The 16,836-nt window shown below is 38.8% G+C and overlaps 1 protein-coding gene across 3 annotated transcripts in view; it reads left to right on the top strand.

Annotated features, from left to right (window-relative positions):
* Positions 1–16,836, top strand: part of ano1a (anoctamin 1, calcium activated chloride channel a) — a 99,048-nt gene that overhangs the window by 8,607 nt on the left and 73,605 nt on the right. For all 3 annotated transcript variants that reach the window (XM_088085677.1, XM_088085610.1, XM_088085653.1), the window contains exon 2: positions 7,287–7,435. In XM_088085677.1, the coding sequence (XP_087941803.1) occupies positions 7,343–7,435 (93 nt within the window). In that variant the 5' untranslated portion in view covers positions 7,287–7,342. The remainder of the gene's footprint in view (positions 1–7,286; positions 7,436–16,836) is intronic.

Below are 16,836 nucleotides of genomic sequence, written 5' to 3'. Positions count from 1 at the left end.
CGAGCCGTCATTATGTGGAACAGCACACAAGGTTGTTGTAAGCTGCAAACGCTCGGGGCAAAAAACGCACCATCAATTCATGCTGCCTTCACGTGCTCCTCAGAAATATACCATATATATATATATCCTGTATATTTACCATGTTTAAGAATTACAAGCACATAAAACCCTCTAAAGTTGTAGTTTCGAGTTGGAAACTGGGAAATTTCGATGATACCCAAGTTGCCGAGTTTTGACGTTTCAGGGCAGCAGAGATGGCAGAACGCATTTAAACAGTGTCAACAATTGATGGTAAGAATATATATATTTTGTGATTTTGTTCCTCGTAGTTATCGTCATCACATACACACAGGTACACAAGCACATGGATAAAAAAAGCAAGACTTGGTTATGAATGAAAGCACTAAAATAAGAGTACTCATAAAACCAGGAACTGAGGAAACAGCAGAGGCAGGTTAAAACATACAGATAAAAATATAAAAATAAATAAATAAAAGAAATCAATTAATTAATAATGGTAATAATAATAATGATAATAAATACATAAATAAATAAATGCTCTAAATAGTAGATAAAAAATAAAATGAAAGGATAACATCACAATGTATAACGACAGAAAAAAATGGTAAAATAATATACCTTCTAGTCAAACAGTGAAACAGACTGTAATGTATAAATAAATAGTCAATAAATAAAGAAATAGGTAAAGTTTAATTAAAAGCCAGACTTAAAAGGTAGGTCTTGAGTCATTTATTTCCATTACGTCATCTTATAACGCTTCACGTCTGTCCGCGTGGCCGAGGAGGCGTCTTTTCAAGACCCCAAAATCAACCAGATCCTTCAAAATAAAAGCACCATGGGTTCTGCTTTGATTTATTTCATCATAACTTTACGTAATTTAACATTGTAACTCATTTATTCAACTTAATTACATTGATAATTTATTCAAAATATCAGGATATGTATTGTGTATCGTGATACAGCATAAAAATATTGTGATATTATTTTAAAGCCATGTTGCCCAGCCCTACTGCAACCACTTTTCTGCTGAAGAAAAGCGCTATTAGGACACCGGCCCTTAGAATAACAATCTGAGCCTGTCAGTGGCAAAAAGGAGCACTTTTAGTGTGTGTACGTCAGTGTGCATAATTGCCCAGAGTGGTTGCTTTGCAGCCTATTTCACGGCTGCAGCACTCTCTCAATACTGAACCAATTTCAAAAATTGTCGTCTCCATTAGTGACTTAGACACAAAAAAATGGAAAAATAAGCTCCAGGTTAAAAAAAATAATGAAGTTACCCTTTAAGGGAAGTTGTTTTCTTGTGGTTCGATTGAAGGCTTTTGCTTCATCCACCACTCTGCAGCTCTAAAAGGCTTTTTGTGCTGTAAAGTAACTCAGCCACAGTTACCCGCTGTACAGAAGCCATTAAAAGGCTGCAAATACTGAACTATGGTCTCATGTACAGCAGGCAACTTTATCAAAAAAAATGGACTCGGTTCGTCTGGATGAAACTCTTTCTGCTCGGCTTTATGTCAAAATCATCTCAGCGATTATGCAAATTAATTGTGGCAGGTGTATTAAATTGCAGAGAGACATGGCAACAATATTTACACTTGTTTTTGTGTTTGTGAGCCAGTCTCACTCCTGCAGCTCCCTCAGCAGACTTCACAGTGACAATGAGTGCAGTTCAGGGAAAATTGGATGTTTGAAATTCAATCTGTCAACATATTATAATGTTTGGTGTCCTTAGGTACAAGAAAAAGTCATTTTTTTAATAAGTTCAACAATATATCTTTTGTATCTTGTATTAATATCACTCTTACAATCACAAAGTTTTTGCTGATTGACAGGAACAACAGAGGAGGAGCAAACCAAACATGCTGCTGTAATAATAAGCAGAGTTTAGCATTTAAATAAGATGTCACTTCTCAGGAATTTATTTAAACGATGCGTCTTACTAAGGGCTGTTTGAAGCCGTTTGTATCCACCAGCATGTGAAGCTGTCTTGTGCAGCTTTAAAGAACCTCGCAGCACCGCAGTGATTTTTAGTCCATTAACTGCAAACCGCCTCACCAGCAACACTTCAGATTCACAAAGTTACCACTCAAATGTTTACAGCCACTGACATGAATTTTCTCCAGTGCAGCTTTAATGACCGCGATGGAAGTTTTGTGTATTTGAGCCCATTATCTAAATAGCTTACACTTTGCATTATTACCATTCTGTGTGTTTTTTATACAGATGTTTTGCCGTCACACAGACAGTGGTTTCACTTAATTTCATCAAAAACAAACCGCTGTGATGGGTTGGCTATTTACAAAAAGTTTCCAATGAATTCAAGCTGATTTCTTCATTTGCTGATTAACTGAAGCCAATGAGAAGTTTTACTGTCTTATAAATTAAATATATAAATAAATAAACAAACAAACATACCACAATAGTCCTTTAACCCTTTGAAACCTGTACAAAGTGGCTTGATTTCTGTCAAAAATGTGGGAAGACGGCGATGAGCAACTTAAGAAAAATTACCCCGAAATCAGCGAGAAATTAGTAAAAACAAGAACAAGCAAAATAAAACAAAAAAAACAATCAACAAACAAAACAAACAAATGGAAAAAATAAAATAAAATAAAAAACAATTAACAAACAAAACAAACAAATGGAAAAAATAAATTGAAATAAAATAAAATAAAATAAAATCAAACAAGACCAGACAATAACAGGAAAATAAATTTTAAAAAAATCTTTAGATGTTAAATAATTCAAAATATATTATTTTGATAATTAGAAATAAAGTTCTCTGGAACTTTTTTGTTCTTTTTACTTTTTTTTTTTTAATTTTCTAAATCCACTTATTTCTCGTAATTTGTGAGACATTTCTTGCCAAGTTGCTCGTTGCCTCGTTTTTTCATGTTTTTGAAAGAAATCAAACTAATTTTGCTTCAAAGGGTTTAAAAACAAGTGAAAGGCTTCTAAATGCAGCTCAAGCAAAGAGATGCCGATCCAGGTTTTAAAGGGTTAAAATAAAAATCCAGCCTCATCTACTTCCTGCATATCGTGCTTCCAAAAACAATGTAACTGCTTCACATGTCAAAATTTAGAGGAACATTTGGGGCTATTTTTCTAAATTTCACTAAACTTGAAATTACAGGAAAACCAGATTTCTCAAATGTGAAGACAGCAGTCACAATTTGCGGCGGTGACAACTTTATCTTCGTGTGTGTGTGACAGTCGTTGTGTGTGGTACAGCAGGCTGGATTGTGTGTGTGTGTGTGTGTGTGTGAGAGAGAGAGAGAGCACAGAGGGTCACTCTACCAGCCGTTAAAAGAGGTTAAATAATGTTTGGGACCGTCCCCAAAGTGACGGCTTTTGATTGGTGTGGCGGCTGCCTTTGCCTGCTCGGACATTTGGGTTGATGTAGAGTTTTTGACCCTTTTTAGAGCACAAATTAATAATGTGTGTTTGGGTTTTGGCGTTCCTCTGCAGGACTGCAAAATGTGGGAAAATGCTTTTGTACTGTACACAAGTAACCGCTGAAATCTATTCAGTATATGAGCAGAACTTCTCTGCAGAACTCTTCTGTGGTTGAATGTCTGAAAGGTGTAATATTTGCGACACACTAGAGAGAGAATATAATGATAGAGGCGAAGAGTATTGCAGCAAAGTCATAGAAAAATGGATTCTCTCTTCAGCGCCGCAAAAGCCAAACGAGCCGTCAAGTCAGTTTTAATCATAAAGCCCAAATCGCGAATCAGAATTTGCCTCTAGGGGTTTTACAATCTGCACAGCACACTCTGTCCTCATGATTCGGATAAGAGAAGCTTTCACCCAAAAAAACTCCAATCAGGAACAAAAAAATGAAGAAATGTGAAACAAAGCAACAGAGGAGGGATTAAAGGGATAGTTTGGATAGTTTGGTGGGGTTTTATGAGGTACTTATCAAAAGTCAGTGTGTAACAGACAGTAGAAGTCAGTCGTCAAGCCTCCAGCTGGAGAGATGCTGCGGACAGAGGTCACCAACAAAACACATTTCTAAAACACTAATATCAGTGTAAGTATATGCAATATTGAGAGTATTTCGCTGCTTTACCTTTATGTCAGACAGCCTTTTCTGACGGGGAGACCTAAGTTCCCTGTCTATGCTGCCTATAAAGACTCCATTTACAAAAACGGTCATTTTAGTTTAGTGAACACAGGAGCTGCTGGACTAAAAATGCTTTGTTAGTTAGTTAGTTTGAGTCATTTTGTGACTGGTGAATCCGAACTAACCCTTAAAACGCCAAAGTCACACAAACTAACTGATGGAGGCTGCAGTCGACCAGCAGCTCCTGTGTGTTCAGTTAAATCCCCGTTTTTTTCAGTGCAGTCTGGCTTTGAAGTGAGCGACATACCATCAGAGAAATCGTCTGACACGAAGGTAAAGCTGTGAAAATATTCTTAATTAAGTATATTGGATATTGCAGTACCACTGTTTGGCCAAAATTTGCTTCAAAGCCTGGCGCACTTTTCGGGGGCCTGTTAAAGTTCCTCATACAACCCCACTTCAAAAAACCTGAACCAGCTTTTAAGGGACAGAGATGAAAACCCGAGGTGACATTACCATCGTGTTTATCTGACTCAGAGTGGTCACAACAGTCCGTGCACAACATCATTTTGGTAAATATGTGATGAAAGAGGATAACTGGTACAGGTTTTAACCCTGAAAACAAAAGCAATAAGAGCTGTGTCTTCAGTATGCGGTGACACTGATACTCATTACAAACACCCAGGAGACGCACGCTGAACTGTGCTCTCTGTTACCGAGATTTTATTAATTAACAATATCCATCAGAGCTGTTGGGAATTGGGATTACTAGACTGCGGCTGTCTGCAGAAACAGGTAGAAATACAGAATTACCTGCGTGTTTTCAGGTTTTTTCTTTGTTTGATCATTTTCCTCCTTCGTTCAGAGCGTCATTACGCGCTGATGAAGGTGCTCTCGCTGAAATGTTTGTGCTCCCTGAGGAGAAAACTAACTGCTGCCTCATAAATCTTTTCTGTGAGGATAGTCTCTCGCTGCAGTCGTATAATAATGACACCAAACCAATCATATGACGGCCGGCTCGCTGCACAGAAGGCGCAGGCTCATTTGGGGGATATTACAGAGGAAGAGCTCGTAACAAAACACAACGGTTGATCAAGCGAGGCGTCCGTCAGCGTCCGCGGTGACAGCTGTTTCCTGTAAAAGGAGGAGAGTTTATCTGTTTATTTCTTCCCTTCCTCAGTGGAGAGACCATCCATACTGTACTGTGATGTGTTTACTGCCATCCAGTACACTATAGGGGATAAAATGTGCTGCAAGATTAGATTTAAGGGCCAAAGTGTTTCCATGGGAACAAAACTTCTAACCCATCCCAAAGTGTGAAAGGTTCTTCGTGGCATTTTTAGGGGCAGTTTATTCAGGATATTTGGAGGAGCTGCAGCTTAAATAATATTAAAGATATGTAACATTTCCCTTTTATCAGTGGTGGACAAAGTGCACAAATCTCCTACTTGAGTCAGAGTTTAGTTACTTGAGTACTATTACTTGAGTTAAAGTACTGCATTGTTGTGTATTGTCACGATACATTTACAGAACCTGATGACACTAAAACAGCCTACTGAGTGCACTGAGATGTTTGTAGAGCCTGTAGAATAAAAAGCTTTTTGGATATGGATGGCGAATTCTCGTCGGCCGCAAGTAATTTAATTTAATGTTCAATTAAAAGGGACACAGCATATTAATGAGCACCAGCATAAAATACAGCATACCAGTATAAATACCAGTATAAATGTAAATATGCCAGAGTTAGCAGGACTGCTAATTTGCTAATATACATCCATAGTCCTTTGACAACAGACTATATATATATTACATATACGTATGTAACCAAGAAAAAGACCAGAAGAAGAGTTTAAAATCTCATCCATCTTGTCACATGTTTCCAGATTGAAGATTGGAAATGTTCATCATCTATTAGACCTAACTGTTGGCTAAATATCTAAGTTTTGGTCAGAAAAATATCATGTTTTTGTTTAAGGTTTTGGGAGCACAAACCAGCAGGAAACAGAGCAATGTCTATGTGAAAAAAACACACATTTTTGCCAATTTCCTGTCAGAAAAAACAAAAACCATAATGTTGCAGGACAGTTTGGTCAGACTGTCTCTGCTGTTAATGACAAAGCAGATTATGCATGATTTGGAGATTTTGATGCATGTGATGGGATTTGTGGCAGTTTCAATATCTCATTCCAACCCGATGATATTCAAGAGAAAATGATGATTTTACACACACAGTGGACCAATTTCATACAACTGTGACATTATTCTTGATAAATTGATTTCGGTAATATTTGCTTGGTGGAAAAACTGAGGCATTAATGAGATTTATATGCTGGAGATATTAAGTACTTACTTGGGTTGTGGTTGATTTAACAAGCTGTTACTTTTTTGTCCAAACTTGTTTCTTTCGTCCTGACAGAGAGCGGCAAAAAAAGTAATGTGCCACATCAATTCCTGGTCTGATTGCATCTGATTACTTTTTCCAAAATTTAAAAAAAGAAAAAAAACACTTGCTATTAGTGGATGGCATGTGTAGTGAGTGCAAAAGGGCGGTACAAAAACAGTGAAAAAAGCAGGGCATTGATAAGCAGAGCATACACGGAGGTAAATGGAGACAGGAATTTTGACAAGATTGGACAAAACAGGACAAAACAGGACAGGAAAACAAACAAACAAACAATGGTATGATGGTATTCTTACTGTTGTTGATATGCAAAGTGGTTATATTATTATGCTGTGGGTGTTATTGAGATCATTCATGTTTGTGCGTGTCTGCAGGTGAGAAAAAATAAAGAGAAGCTGGACTGAGCAAATAATACTAAGAGGAAAATTTAGGAAATTGATAATGATAAGAGGGATATATATAATGTTGCATATACATAATAGTGTATAAAATATTAATAATAAAAATGAGAAAAGTAAGTTTAAATAAATAAATAAAAGTAAATAAGTTTTGCTTATTCTCTGATTTCATTTGTTTTTGCTGCTCTGGGTTTCACTCCGGCCCTTGAGAGGGCCTGGGCTCACTGCAGTCACCTGTGGCCCCTTATACTTTCGTCCCTGCTCTCCCCAAATAATGAAAACATCAAGTAGAAGCTGTTTTTTATAAGACGGTCTGTGAAAAGAGCTTGAAATTCAGCATGAGCAGAGCTGTCGTTGAGATAACACCTCTCATGGTGAACGCTCCTCTCTGCTCCTCTCCCAGGTTCTCCGGCCTTAGCTAGTGAGCACTCAGGCAGCCCACAGCAGGAGGAGGCCGCCATGATGAGGAGGAACGACATCTACCTGCCAGTCCCTGGCGAAGAGAAGAACCTGGACTACGACAACACCGAGCCCAGGAGCAACGAGTCCATAGTAAGAAACTCCACTACTTTCTGCTCAGTGTTTGCATGGTCCGGTGCTCGGCGTCGGTCACTTTGCAGGTCACTTCAAGCACATTTATGCCCCTTTCAGGAAACTTCTGTGTTGTCGATGTGCTGAAGCTCTGAACATTTGAGAGTTAAGAACAGGACGATTGTTGTGTTTACTCCTACTAAAGGGAAATAGATCTCCTGTTCATGTACAACAGCGCCTCTCTGCAGCTACGTTATGAGGCGAAATTAGAGCTAAAACATCTCTGGTTCAGAGCTGTAATACTGACAATAAGACAAGAGTCTAATCAATCGATACAGACGGTATATTAAAGTTATATATAGTACGAAGGTCCTTTGTGTAGAACAGAAGGCGATAAAGCTCCTATCATGAGAAATACATTAATTTCCCTGCTCGGACTGTTTGTCTCATAAAAAGTAGTTAGGATCCAAGGGAGGGAGTTAAGACACATTTTAATTTAAATCTGGTGTCTGTGAGGGAGAAGTATTCATTAAAATCCCGTTGCCACATAACATACACACAGTCAATGTGCTGATGCAACATTTACACACAACAATTTGTGCACCTGCTTACACAGCAAAGCAGCAAACACTAAAGATTAAATGATTTTCTAAAGAAAGCCTCAAATGACAGCTATTGTATCTTCAGGTCCATAAAATCAGTGTTGTTCAGTAATGACACAACTTTTGTGTTATGAGGACTGATAAAAGGTCAGGAGCAGAAGATGGTGGTGCCGACATACAGGATCAATAGATATCATCTCTGATTTCTGATGCTTTGTAATCGGGGGTCCACACAGTCACAGTGGGGCTTGTAATAAGTGATTCTCTGTAGCTCAGTTCAGTGCAGTTACCAGAAGATAAGTGTTGGCATTGGACGTTTCTGCAAACCACAAATATGGTATTTTTGCATGTTTCACATGTTTCTAAAGTGATGGAGTATTTTAGCTGAAACTGTCACCAGGAGCTGAAGGGGATGGTGGATCACTGCAGATATGAAAGAATAAATAAAGTCTGCATACTAGTGCATGAAAATTTATTCAATTACCTCCACACGTGTGACGTTTTGGGCATTAGCCCTTCCTCAGACATGGCAAAGTACAAAGACACACCCCATAAAAAACATGGACGGGTCATCTGACAGGTCAAGTGATACCAATAAGTTTAATACTCTACAATACAACATTAAAGGCTCTAATAAAACAAAAATAGTGGGGGAAAAGGCGAAATAGGCACGTAAATAAATCAATAAGAATAAGTAAATGATACTGAGTCCTCTGGATGTCACTGCAGCCCAATGCTTGAGACCAAAAAACAACAAAACCAGTTGTGATTTAGCGAGGCTGTGTTTACTGTGTTTCCAGCAACATTTTAGGCGCCAAACATTGGTATTTTGTATTGACCCATCACTGTTTCCAGCGGCTTTTGAGGCTTTAAGTACTCTGTAGTGGGTCATAATTGTGTTTTTCGTGGCTTTAAAGGCACCAGATATCTTTGTTTTGTACTGACCTGTCGGGCATCTGATCAGGATGCCTCCTGGGTGCCTTCTGTAAGAGTTTTTTGGGGCAAATCCAACTCGTATATTGTCCTGGGGCAGACCCAGAACACGGTGGAGGGATTATTTATCTCATCTGGTCTGGGAACGCCTCGGGGTCCCCCAGGAGGAGCTGGAAAGTGTTGCTGGGAAGAGGGACATCTGGAGTGCTTTGCTCAGCCTGCTTCCCCCACGATGATGATGGATGGACGGATGGATGGATGGATGGATGGATGGATGGTGTACAGATATCTAAAAATCTTGACAAACACAGTGGAAACTGCTTATATTGATCAAAAAGCTTGGGAATGACTCATTCCCACACAAATGCTGTTTAAATACTTTGCTTGTATCAATTAGTCTGTTTACAGTGGTCACTTTCGGTGTTTTCATACATGACAACATGTGGACTTAACTCCCATGATGCTTTGCCTCATGGCAACCTGTCTGCTTGCAGCTGGCGACCTGAGGCTGCTGCTGCCGCGTGCACACTGAAATCAGGACTGGAAAAAGTCATTTTTTCTCAATGAAAAATGTAGTCTCAAACTTGAGACAAACTGCCAAAATGGAGCCAACGAGATGCAGCAGCAGAACTTTAGTGTTACTAATGACAGAGACAGAAAAGGAATCCACTGCTTTTTTCCAGTGATTTTTTTAGGTGATTTGTAGTGATTCATTGCTGTGTTTTCAGCAGCTTTTTATGCACCAAATGTCTTTGTTTTATAGTGCCCCCTCACTGTTTCCAGCAGCTTTTTAGACACTAAAAATAACATTTTGTGCTGACCCATCACAGTGTTTTCAGTGGCTGTTTAGGTTCTAAAAGAAGTATTTTGTAGTGACCTGTCACTGTGTTTCCGGTGTCATTTTAGGCACCAAACACTGATGTTTTGTGGTGACCCGTCACTGTGTTTCTACCAATTTTTAGGCATCAATTGTCTCTAGCGATGGGTTGCTGTGTTAAGTAAATTTTTAGGTACCAAATGTGGGTGTTCTGTAGCAACCTGTTGCTATTTTTCTGCTGGGAAAGTGGCACAAAATGTGTTGGTTTTTTTTGGGTTTTTTTTTAGAGACATTGCTCTGTTTCCTGGTTTGTGCCCCCAAAACTTTAAACCAAACAATGATATTTTCCTGACCATAACGAAATGTTTTTGTGCCTAAATGTAACCACACATTAAAAGACAGCTTTGTTAAAACATAAAGTTCCTATCTGCTACATAATAACATGCAAATCTAACCTATCAGGGGTTTGCAGAAATGCACAATATTCAGGTGTATTGTGCACAGTTCAGCTGTGCATGTGAGATTACTGTTTTGTTGTTCACACACACAGTGATCAGTGGGAATATCTCAAAGTGAGGTGGTGCACAAATGGTTTTAAGAGCTAATGAACAATCATAAATAATTCCATGTGAACGGCCTTTAGACTTATGTCTTGTTAGTGTTTCTTTATTGCATTCATGAAAATAATTTGTTGATTCAGTGTCTATATGAATATGTAACTTTCTGCTCGGGATAATATCACAGCAATGATTTGGGCTACAGCCAATAGTTTTCACATTTGCTTTTCTAATCAGCCAGGGTAAGGGGAACAGGAAGTGATACATTTTAAATAACTAAAATGCAACAGAGCTCTTGAATATTGAGCTTAAGCAGCGGTGAACAGACGGTGAACAGACGGTGAAAAGAGCTACACTTTAAGTGCCACTCGAGCTGAAGGATATTCTTCCAGCTCAGCACCTCTCTTTAATCAAACAGCCTTTCCAGTGTCGCAGCAACACTACAGAGCTACAGAAATCATTTAAACTGGAGGATAAAGGTCTAAATGAGACAAGAGAATATTAATTACACCTCACGGTATACGAGTTTTTAAAGCTTTTTAACTGAAAATCGCTGCCTGCTCTTGTCAAAAGCAACTCTATGAGAGCAGTGAGAGCGAGCCGAAACAGTAACGGTGCAAATGAGCTTGACTTGATAATGAAGGCTTAGTTTTGGGATTTAATTTTTACATCTTTAAAAATATATAATAACAATATATATTTGGTGTCTTTAGTTAAATAATAGAATTCAGATTAATCCGGGCAAGGCAAATATATTTATAAAGCACATTTTATACCCCAAAGCAGCCCGAAGTGCTTCAAAGATTACACAGGTAAAAGCACAGAAAGTAGAAGTAAGAGTATGAAATTAAGAAGTGTGTCAAAATAAAATAAACTAAAAAAAGAGGCATCATGTTACAATGTTTAAGACTAGTATGTAAAAAATAAAGAAAATAAATATTTTAATGAGTGTGTAAAGTGGGTAGAAATATATAAATATTTCCATGGTGCTACATTTAAATGTATAAACTAGTATTTAAAGTTTTTAACTACACAAATAAGACATTTTTAAACAAATAAACAAATGTTAAATCGATAAAAGGAAGCAAATAATAGCTCATGAAATAAAAACAAACAGGCAGAAGCACAAAACACTAAAGATGACAGAACCAAAAAGCTGTTATCATTCTTTTTTTAAAGACTTTATCTGGAAAAAAAAAAAACAAGATACTGTAATTATATTTGGGGCTGAAAAAATATTGTATAACTAGGCCTAAATATTATTAACATCCTAAACTGGGCCTAAAGGAAAAGCAGTCAAGGGCAAGTGTTTCAGTGTAAATGAAATTGGGGCTTAGAGGTTTATTTGCATAATTGATTATTACATGTGGTCATGCTCCGAGGAAGTTTTGGTCCCAATCGTACTTCTGCTCTGCAGCGAAATGAAAGCTGCTTTGTCTTTCCCTCCAGTGGGATGAAGTATTTAAAGAGTCAGATTCTCACTGTGGTATTTAGCTTTGGAAATATTTAACTCGGCACTTTGAAAACTGTTGACATGGATGTCTGTGGACTTTAAAGAGTAATGAGGACACTGTTTATAGGCAGACATGTAGCTCCTCTTTTGTGTTATGATGTAAAAGAGTTGATGCCTCAAGTGAAGGAACTCAAGTATCTCGGGCTCTTGTTCACGAGTGAGGGCGAAGTTAGGTTGTTACCGAAATAATGAGATCGCGGTTCAAGCGGCCGAGATGAGTTTCCTCCAGAGGGTGTCTGGGATCAGTCTTAACACCGGTGTACACTGTGCGATTTTGGGCTGTCCCAGTGAAAAGATGACCATCGTGAGAGAAACATGGCGATATCTTTGGTCGGGACTCTAAAACAGTGGTCCTACGTTGCACAGAGAGAGGTTCAAGGACGGCCGATGTCACGGTCAAAAACAGCCTGGGATGATCTACGTCTGCTGACCAACAAATAGAAATGCAGGAATGACGCACTGATCAGCACCACATTGCTAAATGCTAAATACTCGTAGACGCTAATACTTACTTCAAGTTCTCATTGCAAAATTGGTGTGCACCTTCTTCTTCTCCTGCTCCTCTCCAGACTTTCTCCAACACGCATAAATGCCACTATAGTGAGGGCTTGATTTGTTTATTTCCACCACAGCGGCGTAGATGGATGACAACATTTGTTCAGTAGATGTAGGTTGTAGCCTGCAATGCGGTAGGTGATGCCATTGCACAGTCTGCATACATCCAACTTAATGTTGTACCCAAGTTTAGCAAGATCCATGTCGCAGAGTGTAGCTGCAAAAAACGTATAAGATTGCAAAAATAGGAGCTGAGACATCCAGAGGGAGCTCGGAGTAGAGCCACTGCTCCTTGCATTGAAAGGGGTCAGCTGAGGTGACTCGGACTTCTGATCAGGATGCCTCCCGGGCACCTCCTGTTAGAGGTTTTCTTGACACATTCAAATGGTGGTTGAACACGCTGGATCATATATCTCATCAGGCCTGGAAACGCCTGGAGTGCTTTGCTCAGCCTGCTTCTCCCGCTTTGATGGATGGATGGATGGATGGATGGATGGATGGATGGATGGATGGATGGATGGATGGATGGTGCTCAGAGATCTCAAAATCTTGACGAACACCTTTTGGGGGCCGATGCTGTTACTAATATTGGGAATAAAAATTCTGATATTGATATATTGGCCAATATTATGTATTTATGCAATTATGCAATGCAGTATTCCTTCCTTCCTTCAAATATGGTTTTCAAATACTTGCAACAAAAATATGTAACAGAGGCAGGACATGAAAATGACATCAATGCACTGAATCTGTAAACTTCATTTGAAGTGATCATCCTAAATTTCTCTAAGCACCTTTTTTCTGCATTATGTCCTGTTAAAAACACACTTTTCATATCATGCATATTGGACAATATATAAGCCAGTAAAGCTTGGGAATGAATCATTCCTACGCAAATGCTGTTTAAATAACTTGCCTTTAGTGATCAAGTAATCTGCTTACGATGGTCATTTTGGGTCTTTTCATACATGACAACATGTGGACTTTACTCCCACGATCCTCAGTCTCAGGCTCAACTGTCAGCTTCCAGCTGGCGACCTGAGGCTGCTGCTGTGTGCACATTGAAATCAGGACTGGAAAAAGAAAGTCATTTTTTCTCAATGAAAAATGTAGTCTCCTAGAGTTTTATGACAAACTGCCAAAATGGAGCCAACAAGATGCAGCAGTGGAACTTTATAGCTACTAGTGATGGAGACATAAAATGAGTCCACGTTGGGAAAGCTTGAAGACGCTCTCATCATGTGTATATCACATATCGCCCATTTGAGCAGACCCTTAATGAGGAAAATGTAAAATACTGTAAGCTATATTTTAATACCGTGCACTGTAGTGTATTTGTATGTTTTAATTTATAATGTACAACAGATATATATACAAATAAGAACAATAACAATATATACGATATGTGTATATTCAAAAGTTGAATAATATTGCACATTTTTGAATAATAGCGCAGAGAATTGCTGTAATTATTGCACCGATTATTGCCGTTCAGACAGTGATATAAAGAATTATTGCACCTTTAAAACCCACAATTCCTATAGTAAATATGCAGATTTGTATATATTTTAGATGCTAAAGTGCATAAGAAATAAGGGGAAATCTAATTTTAATCATCACCCACCCATGATGACCAATTTGACCCAGAGGTTTCCACTGTAAAATCAAACTTATCTGCATCAGCAGACACCACTAGCGGTATGTGAGAAAGTGTGTTTTTGGTGTTTTGGGTGGACAGTCCCTTTAAGTTAATGCATGCTAGCTTTAAGTTTTAAAGATTAGATTTTAAAGCTAGATTTTATTATCGGCACTGTGGCCTTACAAGTTACAGAAGTTAAAAGTGGGATTTGAAGCCTTCGGCATGCAGAATCTGACTGTTCCAGCTGCTACATGCAGCTTTACTGCTCCTGTGAAAAACATTATTGACTTGAAAACTGCTGGGTTGTCTCAGCCTTGAGCTTATTATGGCTCAGCAGTGTGTGTGTGTGTGTGTGTGTGTGTGTGTGTGTGTGGGTGGGTGGCTGTGTGCATGTGGAAGCCCAGAGGAGAGGAGAACCTCATTTCCCGGTGGCTTAGTGAGAAAAGAGTTCCTATTGGTGAACGATGCATACACCACCACATCCTCATGCGCCCTCTGAGGAGCGACCTCTGACCTTTTTAGCTATGACTACTTCCTGTTGAGAGATGGCTGAAGATGAGTGTGTTTGTGTGTGTGTGTGATGGGGATGAGGCACTGGGCTATATACAGCACACACACAGCAGCCCCTCCTGATACTCCGTATCACACACACAGGAACTGTTGTGTTCAGTTGTTAGTGGCTGTAAAGAGGGAAATCTCCAACTGTGTCAATATTAGTTTTCTGATTCACTGCAGATCTACGACCACGAAGGCAATTCACCTTCATTTAGCCGGAGTTTATGACTCTTTTATTGACAGCGGGCGCTCTGATCTTTAACATGTATTGCCGTGTAATTGTCTCTTTATCACCATGTAAACATCAGTGTTGGATATCAGCTGCTTTATTGTGTTTACAAATTCCCACACAGTTAGTGCTGTCTCCAGACTCCCATATCTATTACTGTAAAACACTGCATAAACTCTCGGTGGTCACTTTATCAGGTAGACCTGCACAGTATTTGAACCAATCAAGGTGACTGGTAATAAAACAAATACGTTTAAAAGGCACTGATCAGATTACCTCCTACACTGTAGACTGCTGAACAGTTTTTGAATTGATGGGAGATAAATTGAGGAATTTAAAGTTCCTAAAAATGTACCTACTTTGGAGCTTTGTAGGCAAAACGAACTGTATTGGTCTGTTGGCTCTGCACGCTCCCTGTCAGTGATGATCGGGTCAGGGCCGCAACAACCCGGCCTGTTATGGGAGCCAATCTGCCCCATCGGACCTGCATATATATGCATTAAAGCCTATGGAAACGTGACAGGAAATACCTGCAATACTAGCCTTTTAAAAGTATTTAAGCCTATGAACTCTCTTTAATTGGTTGAATTTCTTTTGAGCACACAGGGGGAAAATGGCAATATGCATATTCCAAGAAATTTGTAGATTTAGATTTTTAAAAAAAAAAAGCTAGGAAGAAGTTCCCAAGGAACTACATTTCTAATTATCATAATTATGAATTTAAAATTATCTTACAGAATCATTTTAATTTTTGATGCAGGTTTTTTCAGGTCATTACCTTGTTGTTACCGTGTTGTTTTTTGTTTGCTTGTTTTGATTTGTTTTGTACTTTCCCCATTTGTTTTGGGATTTTTTTTTTGCTAATTTTCAGGTACTTTTCTTGTACTTTTTACCCATTTCTTGCTTATTTTTGAGCCATTTCTTCTGAATCAAGCCAATTTGCCCAGGTTTTAAAGGGTTAAAGCCATTATCAGGTCAGTTTTTCACCTTTGTCCATTGCTTTGTGTTGTGAACAAATACCTGCTCAACTAAAATCCATCAGTTGCACTTTGTCTTGGTGCTAATTAGCATGTGCCATGTTGTGCCTAAATGTTAGCCTGCTAATATGCAGAACTAAGATAACAAACGCAGTATACATGACCTTCAAAACACCATCTCCATTTCTACATTAACTTCCTCATAACCGCTCAAACAAGCAAACTCCAGACCTCAACTTCAGTTTGGTTTACTTTGCGATGACGCTGCTGTAAACTCATATTCTTGTTTTATTTTGTTTAGAAATTAAAATTATAAAATAGACTATATAAGTAGCATATATTTAATTTTTAGATTCATGTGTTTACAAGCACACAGTTGTTTATGGTCTATTTTTATGTCTGTATTCTATTTTCTCCCTGTCGTGTCCTTCAGTGTTTTGTTGCCACATTGACATAATTTCCCCCAAGCATCATAAATTCTCCTGTAATGTAATCAAAACAAAGATTTTTCTGTCAGAGTTTACACAGCGCGATAAACAGCGAGCCTTCTGGACTGCACGTCAGATCGCCGGGGGTCAGTGGCTGTAGCTGTGCGTGTGTTTGACCGGCGGGCGCCTCGTGGTTTTTTTCCGAGAGCCTGCAGAAGTGTGTTACAATAACCGGCCAGCACACACACACACACACACCCACACACACACACACACACACACACACACACACAGGCTTACAAGTGCAAATAGCCTGGAGTTTAATTCATCAAGTGGCAGGATACTACACTGAGCTGTAATCAGACGGATAAGAGTCGACAAGGTCACACAGAGGAGTTTTTTTGTTTTGTTTTAGAATTACACTGGATCACATCAGAACATTAATACGGATAATAAAGAATCCAACATTGTTGGTTTTGCTCCAGTGTGTTTCGGTGGTGTTACAGAAGTGAGAACAATGAATGTAGTCAAATTTACATATTTCAGGTCATTTTCCACGGTGGTGTTTTGTGTGGCTGCAGTGGGAGTAACAGTGCTGGAGTACAGTACGCTCTGTG

Source organism: Plectropomus leopardus, chromosome 1, assembly GCF_026936395.1.
Source record: "Plectropomus leopardus strain MGB_pleo_1.0 chromosome 1, ASM2693639v1, whole genome shotgun sequence".
NCBI lineage: Eukaryota > Metazoa > Chordata > Actinopteri > Perciformes > Serranidae > Plectropomus > Plectropomus leopardus.
Note: the sequence above shows the minus strand (reverse complement) of the source record. Positions and strands in the feature narration are given on the sequence as shown.